The sequence below is a fragment of the Calypte anna genome, chromosome 2, assembly GCF_003957555.1.
Source record: "Calypte anna isolate BGI_N300 chromosome 2, bCalAnn1_v1.p, whole genome shotgun sequence".
NCBI lineage: Eukaryota > Metazoa > Chordata > Aves > Apodiformes > Trochilidae > Calypte > Calypte anna.
Window position 1 is genome coordinate 99387265 of NC_044245.1, and position 13115 is coordinate 99400379.

At 44.0% G+C, this 13115-nt stretch overlaps 1 protein-coding gene across 1 annotated transcript in view; it reads left to right on the forward strand.

Annotated features, from left to right (window-relative positions):
* Window positions 1–1032: 1032 nt before the first annotated feature.
* APCDD1 (APC down-regulated 1) overlaps window positions 1033–13115 on the forward strand; it is a 30218-nt gene continuing 18135 nt past the window's right edge. Inside the window, exons 1-3 of the mRNA XM_030444321.1 lie at window positions 1033–1096; window positions 10066–10249; window positions 11615–12146. Of these exons, the coding sequence (XP_030300181.1) occupies window positions 1039–1096; window positions 10066–10249; window positions 11615–12146 (774 nt within the window). The 5' untranslated portion in view covers window positions 1033–1038. The remainder of the gene's footprint in view (window positions 1097–10065; window positions 10250–11614; window positions 12147–13115) is intronic.

Genomic DNA, 13115 nt, shown 5'->3' on the forward strand with positions numbered 1-13115 from the left:
AACTATGATGTTCATATCTAGAAGACATCACAAACCAAAGCCTCGTGCTTAAACTAAGGCACAAGCCAACCACATGTACAACTTCAAGCGCATGCGTGAAGAGTTTGCATGACCAAGGCACAAGACTAGAATAAAAAAACCAAAGCTAATCATCAACAGACGTGGGGAGACGAAGCTTGCAGGACGGTTCAGCACCAAAGAAGGCAACCTGGGCGTCTATTTTTAGCTTTTAAAATTCCCGGTTTATGTGGAAAGCCGCAATCAGACAAAGGTTTCTTTCCAAAGCAAGGGCACACGCCAACTTTCTTCCTCTCCAGTTTACGGGGAAAGCGACGAACCCCTACTTGGCACTCCCGGGGAAGCGGGATTCGGGGAACCGGGAGCCTCAGCACCCCCGGCACCTCCCGCCCTTGACTGGGCCGCTACCCGCAGCTGAGAAAGGTCCAGCCAGCCCCGCACACCCTCCCAAGCGTTCCCCAGCCCGACTCCCCATCCCACACACCCCCAGGCTGCCCGCCCCCCTCCTTCTCATCCTGGTGCTCGCTGCTTTCCCCCTACGCCGTCCCGGGCGCCCCCTTCTCCCGCCGTGTGAGAGGTGTCCTGCGGGGCCGCCCCCCTCTTACCCTTCCCTCCCTCCCCGCCCCGGGAGGAGTCCCCACCTCCCGACCCCTCCTCCTCCTCCTCCTGCTGGAAGGGGAAATATGAAGCGGAGACTTCACTGTTCACCACGGAGACGGCGAGGGACGCGGCGGCAGAGCGGGCATCCCTAGGCACCGAGCGGTGGCGGCCGAGTCGGAGCCCGGCCGAGGCGGCGGTGTGTGGGGCGGGAGCCCTGAGGAGCGGGAGCGGAACCAGGAGCAGGAGCGGCGGTGTGCGGTGGTTCCCGGGACCCGGAGGTTGCCCGGCTGTCCCCGGCCCCGCCAGCCGCCTGCTCCCCAGCGCCGGGCCGTGGGCTGCCCGCGGCGGCGCGGCGGGAGGTGGCGGTGGCGGCGGCCGGAGCGAAGGAGAGCGGGGAAAGGAGTTCAGCGAAGCGGGGAGATGTCCGCCCCGTACGGAAGCCTGATGAGATACCTGTTCCCAGCCCTGCTGCTGCACGGTGAGTGCGGGGACGGGGAGCGGGGGGTGGGTCGGCTGCCTGAGGGTCCCGCTGCGTGGTTCCTGCTGATGCTTCCCGAAAGCCGGCTGGGTTGCGAGGGGACCCCGAAACCTCGAGGGGAAAGGGGGGATGCGCTCGCCCGTCCTCAGTGCGGTCGCTGTGTCCCGGCTGCTCGGGCGGGGGAGTCTGGCAGAGGTTTTCTGCTACGGGTGCCGAAGTTGGCAGAGAACTTGTTCGCTCCGCCTGAGCCCCCTGGTTAGCAGCACCCCTTCGTAAAGCTTGTGAATGAGGTGCGGAGGGGTAGGCGGCCGATGTGGGAAGTCCGCTCAGGAAGTGCTCCGCTCCGAAGTTCGTGTCGGCGGTGTTTTCGTTTCGCGCCTGGAACTGCTTGGATGGAGCATCTGGCCCCGGGTACCCTACAAACAAAGATGCTTTACTCACCTTCGGGCAAAGAGCTGGCTCTACCAGACGCTGGGCAAAGTTATTCCATGGGACCCGCGTTTCACCTGCAGGCAAAGAGGTTTTTGACGTGGAGGTATTTGCTGGGAAGCCTCAGGCAGCAGAGTTTGCTGGCGCTGGGTCTTCTACCCAGCTAAAATATTTCGCGGCAGAGCACAGAGTCCGTGTGCCATTATGCCCAGTCTGCTTTGACACTTTTCGCTGCTTAGCCCTGGGCTGACGTTTCTTTGAAACTGCGCAGAAGGCAAAGTTTTAGTGAGAAAAGCCAGCATATTTAAACTTGCAAGTTCAGCTTGTAAATCCATAGTTAGGCACTTAAACAGATAACCCATCTTTCCAGAAAGCCATTGTTCTGGAAGTACTTCTGAAAAGGAGGCTGTTCACTGGTTTGATTAGGTATGTCTAACATTTGGCAGCCAGATTTGAAAAGTCCAGACGTGATATTGTTCTGAGTGACTCGACACTTACAGCATGTTTTTGAAGAGTGTTCCTAATTCTGCAGTACTTTGTAGCATTCAGCCTTTTTCAGTTAAATTTTTTAGGACCCCAAGCTTATTTTGTAAAATGAAGATTTATTTTTTTTTAAGTGTTACAATGCAAGTGGCCTACATGGATTCAGTGTGAAATCTGTGAGCTTTGTAAGGAATTCAGCGTTATTCCTGGGACTGATTTTGTGGAGCAGGGACTGTCTCTGTTTGTAGAAGTGCTAAGCACACAGATTCAATAAATAATAAAGAGCATGGGCTGCTGATTGTGTATTTTGTTTTGAGAAAGAAAGAGCAAGAGACCTGGTTCCCCAGGAGGGGGTTTTATACCTTTCTCACAGCTCAGCCATAAAAAAATGTGAAGAGTGTAGAAATGTCTTTAGTTGAGCCAGACCTGCTGGGGTGCCAGAGGTGTTCTGTAAAACTCTGTGATCTGAGATGTAAAAGTCAAAATGGGAGGTTTGGAGTTAGAGGGTAAAGAGAGGAGGTGTAATTACAGGGTTGGACTCCCCAGCTCATCTGCTTGGAATTACAGAGCAGAGCTGAACCCTGGCTGGAGCAGGAAACAAATTGGGGCCAGTGATCAGATCAAAACAGCAGCTGCCAAAAGAGGGTGAAGGAGGAAAATCATCTATTTCTTCCATCTGCAGTTATACATCACCAAATAGCATAAACCTAAGTTATTGCAGAAAGATGTAACTCGGCACCCTGTATATAAAGATGTACACCTCAGTAACGCAGTAGTGCAGAGTCTGGATCTGAGTTTTAAGCACTGGGAAGCTACTGCCCTCTTACAAACTTGACAGTGACATCAGTGGCACTGAAATGTAGCCTATCCAAATGCATTTGCCTTGTTAGCTTTAACTTAGCCTAGAGCTTTTCCCTCTGTGCCACAGAGTCAACAGGAACATCCTTTGGTGGGCAGCTAGCCCAAATTGGTAATTTGCAAGAATAACCAGCAATCCCAGGGGATCAGAGTGTTAAGCCTCTTTACAGCATGTGATGTTTTCTTTTGCATTTCTACTGGATGTGGCAATTTAAGGGTTAAAAGTGAGTGAGTGTGGGTGGGTGGCTGAGGATTTTTAGGGCTTAAAGCTTTACAGCACAAGTTGAAATGTCCTGTAAGGCTAAGGCTTCTGCTTTCATTACAGCTAAGAAATGCCTATGTTAACATCACTGAACTGAAAATTGGAAAAACTTTGTCTTCATTAATCAAAATAAAACCTGTAAAATGTCAGGAGTTTAAAAAAAAAATGGTTTGCAGCTGGAAGTTGTCCATTATCACTGTTTTCTTTGCTTAGACAAAAAGCCACAGAAGTTTCAGATGTCAGATGCTAAGATCTTTCAGCTCTAGAAAACCTGATTAATAAGAGCTACATTCAAGTGGTTTCAAAACAAATTTGGCTAATTTCTTCTGCAAATTTAAACTTTTTTTTTTTTTTTTTTTTTTTACAAATGCAGATGCTGAGAAGAAAATTTAGCGTATTTCTGATTATGTTCCCATTAGAGTAATGAGAAACTTTAGGTGAAATAATTTGTTGGTAATATAATGGAAATAGTACTATTACAGATGATGCTAGGCTTTTCAGAGCAAAACTATTTATGGTCCTAGAAGTTCTCTGGCAATACTGCTTAAATTAGTTACATAGAAGAGTTATTTCAAAAAACTGACAAATATTGTGCCCTGTGCTGGAGAGCTGGATCAGCTCCCTCAGTAAAAAACTCCATTTGGAAATTTGAAAGACAACAAAGAGAAGGAAAGACCCACTCCTTGTAGAGTTTGCAGGGAAAGTTAGAAGACGGACTCAATTTTATTCACAGTTTTTCCAATGTAAATTCGGTTTTTTGCTCTTCTCCACAGCTTGACTGTGGGCTGACAGTGGCACAATGTCATGAAGGGAAAGGGTGATTTTTGTCTGTAGGATGTAGGCTGCCAGATGATTAAATCCATGCTGAAGGCAAATCCCTTCAGCCATTCAAAGCAAGACCAGTGGGATATTACCGATGGGATGCTTTAAGGAAGGCTGATAGAAGGTGGGATTATACATAGCAAGAATCTTTTGCGTTGTCTTTAAGCAGACACAAGTCCTGTAGGCATCAGAGGAAGTTCCAGGTGAATAAGCCCCAGTGCCAAGATGTGGGCAGTGGATGGGGCAGAGGTCTGTAAGCTGCATGGCAGATGCCTCTGGCAGAGAGCAAATGTTTCCTTCGAAGTGGAGAAGACCAAACTACTGATGGCACTGAATTGTACCAACAGGCCAGTGCTGCGCCCACTCATGCTAGTGGCAGAGTTCCTGTTTCCCTGAAGGGAAGGGAGCTTTAACCCTTTAGGGCTTCATAAACAAACTCCTGTGAGTGGCTTTTCACCTTTCCTGGGTACCAGTAGTCAATTAAGAGCTGAACTTCCATTTAGTGGAAGCTGTCAGTTGTATAGCTGCTTGGCACTGTGTTCGCTGACCTCATAGTGGTTGGGGCCTTGAGTGAGGACTGAGCTGTAGGATAACAGAGGACCTCAATGCTGGGCCAGTCAGCCCTTGAGGGGTTTCTTTTTAGGGCTCCCACCTACAGGTAGTTGTGATCTCTCTTTGGGATCTTCCATGCTCTGAAACATTTCCCTCTAATCAAGGACTCTTTGAAAGCTCTACCTGGAAATGCTTCCTGCACAAGAAAGGGAACAGATACATGTGAAAGGAAATCATTGCCCTGTCTGCTTCCATGGCCATAAAAGCCAGCTTTCCTTTCCCAACCCTTTTGTTTGTAGTAGCTAATTTAGGTCCCAATCCTCTTTGAAGTTTCAAGTGCAGGGAAAACACTGGTAAACACAGATCTCAGCTTGGTAACAGGACATTATATTCTCTATGGAAATTACGTAAGTTTGCAGTGTAGCTAAAAGCCTGTCATGGGCGTTATCTAACACTATCCCACATGAAGAAAGAGCCTAATCCAAATGTCTATTTATTTAATTGTGCAGGGCAACTGCCCAGATAAGGAGAGCTATAAACTTAATCCAGCCAATTACTCTTTATCTGTTGTAAGGTTTTTGAGTTTCAAACGAGTTGTAACTTGAGAAGAGTTTGCTGCAGAAGTAGAGCATGAATATTAAAATGTTTCTATCAGTGATGAAGCCATCACATATTTTGAACTTTTACTATCACTTGAGGTTGTTTTAATTTGTAATAAAAGAGTGCCCTTCTGGATAAATGTTGCTATATATGAAAGAAAAAGTAAGTGATTCCTGCTGAGCAAGCCCCATCTAAATTTAGGTTCAAATCCTACTTTAAGGCAACATTTATTCTCCCATCTAGCAAAAGGTGAACCTGCTGAACACCCAGTAGCTTTGGGTCTGGTTTGAAGCACTACACATGGACATGTTTGAAGCCGTGGTTTATATTCTGATAAAGGTGTTCATTAAACTGATTCAATCTAAACAGTTCAAGATTTAAGATTATTTGTTATATTTTTGCTGTCTGGAGTGGTTTAGAACAGAATTTGGCCAGAGTGTTTAGGCATGAATTAAGTTATAAGAATTTGTGTTCAAGCACAACTCTACTTATCATTATCTATGTTGCAATTGTACATTATTTGCATACTATTTTTCAGAAAACTGAAACATTTGTTCTTGAAGCTCACAGTTTTTTGCAGAAGTGTTGGCAAAGAACTTTGCCACAGCCATTTTGGAAACATATTTGGGTAATTGGCTGCCAAGAGATTGCCGTTTTAAGATTTCTATTTTACTTCCAGCTATGTGCAGAGATCTTTGAAGAACTTGAAAGTAACCTATCTTCCCTCAACAATTATTTTTATCTTGACTGGTTGGTGCCACATCAGACACAGTTTTATTAGGTAAACCTGAGAGCCTGAAGTCCTCTGTCTAGTGCAGTGCCTGCTCCTTTCCAAGTATTCCTGGTGCTTAAGCTATGCAGACCTCCACTTTCCCTCTCAGATGGAGGTTGCATTTTCCCATCTCAAGCGTGATGTTTGAAGGCCTGGATAGGGATCCCCAAGTAGCTGTAGCACCTCTTACAATATTTTCAACTAGTTTGGTAAAGAAGTGATCTATACTATTAGGACTTGGTTATGAAAGAGGTGTTGGATATCAACCATCAGAAAATGCATTTGTTTTGCTTTGTTTTTCTTGCTGGCATTTCTGATTGATTCTGGAACTTTTCTTTTCTTTTTGGACTTTGCCCTTCACTTGAACAGCCACAATGGAGTGGGTGAAAAAATCTTATGACCTCTGGCTGTGGTGTAGCTAAAATTAAATCCAACCAAAGGCATCACAGAAGTATTGCTATTAGTGCCATGCAAAGATTGTCTTTTGTTTGAAGTCTGTCATGAATGACACCATGGTGAATTTTAATTATTTATTTTTAACAAGTGGGTAAGATTCCTTTGTAACACACAAAAATGTGAAAGTCAGTCAGAGAGACTTGGAGATACCTTAGTTGAGCCTGAGATACTTAGGAGGCTTGTTATGGGGGTACTGAACCTACCATCTGTGTGTGCTGTGGCGAGTAAGGGAGTTGGATCTCTTTGAATGAATGCAGTGGCTCCAACTATGTTGCAACTACATCAGTGCTCCAAAGAAGGCTTTGAAAGAGCTATGAAACTCATTTTTCAATGTTGTGAAAGCACAATTTAACCTTGAGCCTCCCAGTGATGTCCCATTTCATGTGCCAAATGGATCTTCTAGATTTAGTGCCATCATCCCTGCGGGACCTCAGTTTTGCAGAACACCTCCTTGTGCACTTGCAAGGGTGGAGCAGGGGGACACAGCACTGCTGCTGAGCACCTGCAAGGATAAGAGCAGGAAGATGGTGGTAGGTTCACTGCCCCATGTGGGAAATGTGTCACCAGTCTGGGCGTTTGATCTTCAGATGATGCAAGTTATGGTCCCCTTGTATGGTAGTCACATGTATAGGCATATGTCAGTAAATATAAAAGCATTGAAATGATTACTTGGTAAGGAAGGAGCCTGTGCTAAATTATTTACTTGGCCCAGCAACACAAACATAGCTAAAGGTCCTGTTGCTGCCTTTTAATTTTGTACCATCATTCGTATTCTGATACTCATGTCCTATTTATATGATGTTGCCTACCACGTGAGTGTTTTCTACATCCCTTCTTCTGTCTCTGCAATCTTCATTAAGTTCTACTGATTACCTAAACTGAGGAGCTCAGTTGTCACTTTGATGGACAGAGTCCCAAACAAATACCCTCCCAAAAAAATACTCTCTCTGGAGGTACAGATCTCTGGGGCAGGGAAGTATGCAAATTGCCTTTCATCCACTGGTTGCATTTTATCATTTCCAAGTTACAGACAAAACTACACACATGTGACAGGGAGAGATGAGACCCCATTGCTTTTAAGCTATATCAAAGAAAAGACACTCTGTAATACCACAAAAATTTGAGTCTTTTTCAAAAATCCTTCTTTTCGTTATTTCCCCAAGGGAATAATTGGAAATGTATCATGTGGTTAATGCGTTTTCCCCTTTGATATATCCAGATACAAGATGGTATCCTCCCACAGAAGGATTTTTGCTTGGAGAAATTAAATGCCCAAGTATGCTTAATGAATAAATCATTCATTTTTAAGTGTGTTGGTATTTACGAATCATATGACATGAGACAGGCAAAATACAACTGCTTACAAGCAAATGGTATAAAAATATGCCTTGGAAATAGTCACTTGAAGCATTTCAAAACTTCTTCTCAGTGGCAGATCTCAAACATTTAACAGCTTCAAGTGGAAATGTAAATTTTGAAATACTTCAGTGTGAGATAATTTGTCTGTGTGAGATATCCTGATGGATATGCTTCTCTTGAAAGACTCAGTACTGATGGCTACAGCCTCTACCCAGTATCTGGCAGGAGGTGTCACTTTTGACCTAAAAGATGTTCTGAGCCCACGGACAGGATCACTCACTCCATTTTAGAATAAGTTGCTGAAGTTCTGTGGGCTTTTTGACTGTGTGGAGTCTCAAAGACAGAGAAGGGGGTTAGAAGTCAAGCTCTCAGTCACTGGCATTCATAATGACAAAAATAAGTAGCGTGGCAAGTTCACCTCTACCTGGCTGAACTTGTTCTCCTGGCAGCACAATGGTTTTTGAGATCTGCTCCATACCCACAAGGTTTCAGATAAACCTAAGTTTTCTGGAGTGAGGTGAGGTAAGCTGCAGACACAGGTGCTGGCTTCAGCCCAGGAGGCTGTACCACCATGTACCTGAAGCAATAACCCTGTCTAGTAGATCCTGCCAATCCAAAGATGCTGTCAGACCAAGCAGAGCTGTGGCTGTACCATTTCTGAAGCAGCTGTATGGTTTCTGGCTGAAGACCAGGGGTGGATTGGTGCTAACATGAGTGACTCTGTTCACCAGTGTAGAAATACCTGAGAAGCCTTGACTTCCAGAAATGGACAAGCATTGACCCTCTGAAAAACAGGCTCCTTTAGGGGCACCTCAGCCCATATGCTCAAATATCAAAGCATCCCGAGTATTTATTACCCTTTAGAAAGTAAGGCAGTAAATTCTCATTCAGATGGGTTACTTGTAACCTGCAACAAAGCTACCAGATTTTCCAGTAAAGATTTTGAGATCATTCAGTGGTGAGCACTGTTTACATTCAAGTATTTATTGTATTCTTTACCCTGCCTGTTTTATAAGTCCTGGCCTTTATTTAGCTTCAGGACTTGCTGCTTTGAAGTGATTGACATGTATTTGTATTTTTAGCTATGCTGTGTTCCCAGGTGTTACCCAAGTTTCTTCCAAATCTAGCCAACATAATGAATCACTGACATGGTTTTCTTTTTTGCAATAGGAAATGGCAAAGTTTTGAAGCAGCATCAGCCTAAAACTGAACAATACTGATTTTCTTGCAGTTTCTGTAGCAATACTGCGTGCTGCCCAAACATGTGCCTGAACATTAGGTGGAGCCTGGGGAAAAAAGTGTAGAATCTTGTGCTGGGCATCTTGGTGCAGTATAGGGTTGCACCACACACTGGTGATCCCCAATAGCCAAGAGGGCACAAAGAGAGATGGGGTGAATCCTAGACCCTGCCCCTGGGAACACGTGTTAGAAAGACTTCCCTCACCCAAGACAGCTGCCCAGACATCCTGGGCTCACACCAAGCCTCTCCACCCCACCCTGTATTTGCTTTCTATCCCACTGGTTCTTAAATTCCTTCTGGCAAAGTAATACAGTTTCCAACCCATTATGTAAGGTTCGTGTTTGTCACCTCTTAACCTCTAGATGTGTGTTTTTTCTTTTGATCCACATTTTCCAACATGTCTAAGAGCAGACTGTGCCTAAAAGAGCAAAGACACATTCCTTCTGAAGCTACGTATTCATTTCATTCAATTAATATTGTGTAGAGAGAGAGCTGGTGGGTTTTGTATGTATACATTACTAGAAACCAAAATTACTGTGTGCTGGAGATAAAATTGGCTTTTGAAATTCCTTTTTCCCTTTCAAATAAAAATAGAAGAATCTTCCTTTAATTGACCACCTCAGTCATCACAGAGGCTTCCTGTGTGCAAAGGCTCTGCTTTCAGTATCTGTTTTTTCTTGACTTTAAAGAGTAGCCTTTATTTGCAAGTTTATTATAGAAGCGTTCAAATTAGAGGTGGGTTGAAACCACAAAGTTTATGTCCGGATCTGGATGCAACTTTCTAAAAGTTCAGTGGTTCAGGTTTTTGTTTATCCTGACCAGAGATTACAGAGGTGTCTATAAAACTCAGGTACAGAGCTACATCTCCTGAGTGTGTAAACACAGCACTTTGGTTCAAGTCTTTTTTTCCCAGTGCGCTTCATAAAGCAGATCTCTTTAGTGGATTGTTAGTGGGCTGACAGAGCCAAGGAGCTTCCCTTTTTTTTATATATATTTTTTTTTTCAGATGAGAAAAGAAAATTGAAAACTACTTTCCCAGACACATAACATTGTGAACAAGATGTTCACAACCTTCTTGACTGCGTTGAAGCCCTTCTCTGTAGGGCCTCATGATAATTTACACTTTTCTGTCACAGGGCTGGGAGAAGGTTCTGCTCTTCTTCACCCGGACAGCAGGTCCCACCCTCGGTCCTTGGAGAAGAGTGCCTGGAGGGCTTTCAAGGAGTCACAGTGTCATCACATGCTGAAACACCTTCACAATGGTGCCCGGATCACTGTGCAGATGCCTCCTAATATCGAAGGACACTGGGTCTCTACTGGGTAAGGAAGGTGAAACAAAATGCTTGAGTGATATATGTGGAAGGGAAGGGAGGAAGGAAGTAAAGAGGAAAAGATAACTACTCCCATTTTAAGCAGCAAGAGAAATATGCCCTTTAATATGGTGATGCTACAAATTCCAGCTGCTTCTTGGATGTTGATGCAGAAAAGGGGTAGTATTGTTGTAATTTACATGCATACAATAGCATGCTATAAAGCTGTCTTGATGAATCAGTTTATAGTCTGGATTTTAGGCAGCATGCTGTGAAATATCTTTAAATATCTCTTTGAATAGGAAGGAGCCTAAGTTGCCAAAATGGATCCTTATTCAAATGTAACATTGTACTGTCTTTGACTATATGTATTAGATCCATTGAATGAGTCCTTGTTTTCAGACCATGTGTCTAGCACAGGTTTTATTAGCAAAAGAAATCAAGACTCTGTATTTCACCAGTTCTCTTACTCTCTCTATGACAATGTGTAATTCAGAGAGCTGTTTTTCTTCCTGTATCTCAGCAGGCAATATTCACAGGTTTATTTGAAGGGACTTGTAGTAGGAAAGACTAGGGTATTTTAACAGAAAGGAATGTATTTCTGTTAAGTGGTGTGGATGCAACAAGGGGGACTAATTTGAAGGCACAAAAGGATTTTCTACAGGAAGTGGAATTTAACTTCCATTTACACCTTCAGAGAAAAAAAAAAAAAAAAAGCACTTTAGGAAAAAACATGAAACTTTGATATTTCCTCATCCAAATTCAAACCAAATAGAAGGCTTGCATTAGCAGTCAGAAGTTTACATTAACTTTGGCACCTGCTGAGAGTAGTAAAGCAGAGGGCACTATCCTACACGTCCTCTGAAGGCCAGAGCTGGTGGGTCACCACCAAGAAGCTTGTACAGCATCTGTAGAATCTAGTTCTTTGTACTGCTCTGTGGCTGGTTAGCATTTCACTTTCTGATGTTATCAGTCCTTTCATTAACTGCCGTGCAAAAGAGATGTGCAAAAGATAGATGTTTAATAAGCTGCTGCTTTTTTCAGAGAAGAACTGAGTCACATGGTGGTCCCTAGACAAGAAAAAGAAAAGCAAAACATAACTCAGCGTGTTCAAACCTTAAAAGACAGAGCCCTTAGTTAGATATGATCACCATAAAGCAGTATATTAATAACAGGTTAACAGCAGGGTAAACTGTTGGTTAATTGGCAGGCCATAGATGCCAAGTTCCTAATTACCTCCACTTAAGCCATAGGGGTGTTAGCACCCAAGTGTCTCTGTGGACCCATACAGGTTTGCTGTGTCTTGCTACCTGCAGTGTACGTGATGTGCCACCTTGCTAAAATTTTGTTTCCTTCAATTTCTGTCTCCCCACAGCTGCGAAGTTAGAGCAGGCCCAGAGTTCATCACCAGATCTTACAGGTTCTACCACAATAACACATTTAAGGCCTACCAGTTTTATTATGGTGGCAATCGCTGCACAAACCCCATCTACACATTAGTGATTCGGGGCAAAATCCGTCTCCGCCAAGCATCCTGGATCATCCGAGGGGGTACTGAGGCCGATTACCAGCTCCGCAACGTACAGATCATATGTCACAATGAGGCAATAGCCAAAACATTGAGTGAGCTGGTGAACCGTACGTGTCCTGGATTTATACCAGAAGACAGTCCCTGGGAGCAGGATGTGAGCTACGATTTGCTGAGAGAAGAGAACGGCTGTGAATGCACCAAAGCTCTGAATTTTGCCATGCACGAGCTGCAGCTGATCCGGGTGGAGAAGCAGTACCTGCACCACAATTTGGATCACCTTGTGGAGGAGCTCTTTCTTGGAGACATTCATACTGATGCTACTCAGAGGAGGTACTACCGGCCTTCTAGTTACCAGCCTCCTCTTCAAAATGCCAAGGTAAGTGTCTCTAAATATATGCCTTCTTTGTAAGATAGTAGTGGCAAAGCCCATGTTATTCGGTGCTTCTAAGTCAGTGCACAAGTGTAATCTTAAGCACAGATGTGCTTCTAAAATAAGAGGTGGATTTCAGCCTTACAAGTGATGCAGCAAATTAAAAAGAAAGAAATCACAGAGCGTGTTTAGTGAGAACAGTAAGTCTTCTGGGGTTGATGAGGCTGCATCAAATGAGCAAAAAATAGGCTGGTGAACTAAGGTCAATAAAAGCCACTCTGAAGGTGGAATCAAATATTTTATATGCAGAGGTTTATATTTTATATATTTATTGGCTGTGGGGTAGCAGCTGAAAAGAAGGCAAGTTAGATACAAGGCTGAGAAAGGATAAAAGAAACAGGCATGTGATTGCTTGTGTAGCTGCAGGAGTTCCAGAGAGAAAGGAAATAAAATTGTATCAGCATATGGAAGTTGTGTGATCCATAACCTGAATTAAAAAAAGAGGAAATTGCAAGGTAGACACATGAAAAGGGCAGCAAGAAGGTAAAAAAACCTGATGGGCTGTGCAGGTCATGGATCCAGATGCAGGCACACATACTAATGAAATGAAAAACAGGTGAATTTTGAACGGGCCTCTAACTCCATTTGATAATTCAGTTTTCAAAGGGGCCTCAAAGTGCCCTCAGCTTCATTGGGAACTGATGAACCCATAGTAAGTTAAATAAAAATCAAACAGGAAGAGTAGACATTGATGGCCTGTAGCAGGAGGGCTGTCTATAGATCTTTCCTGGTGACATTTCAAAGGCAGGCAGTGATTGGAACCACATTGCTGCTGCTGCTGGTGTGCTCCAGCTGGGCGCTGCCACAGCATCACTTCCAGCTAATGGGTTATCACCATTTTTAATTATTTCGTTGCACCCCACTCAAAATTCAGGTACAGCAGATCAGCAGTAGCAGGGAACACAGCAAGGGAAG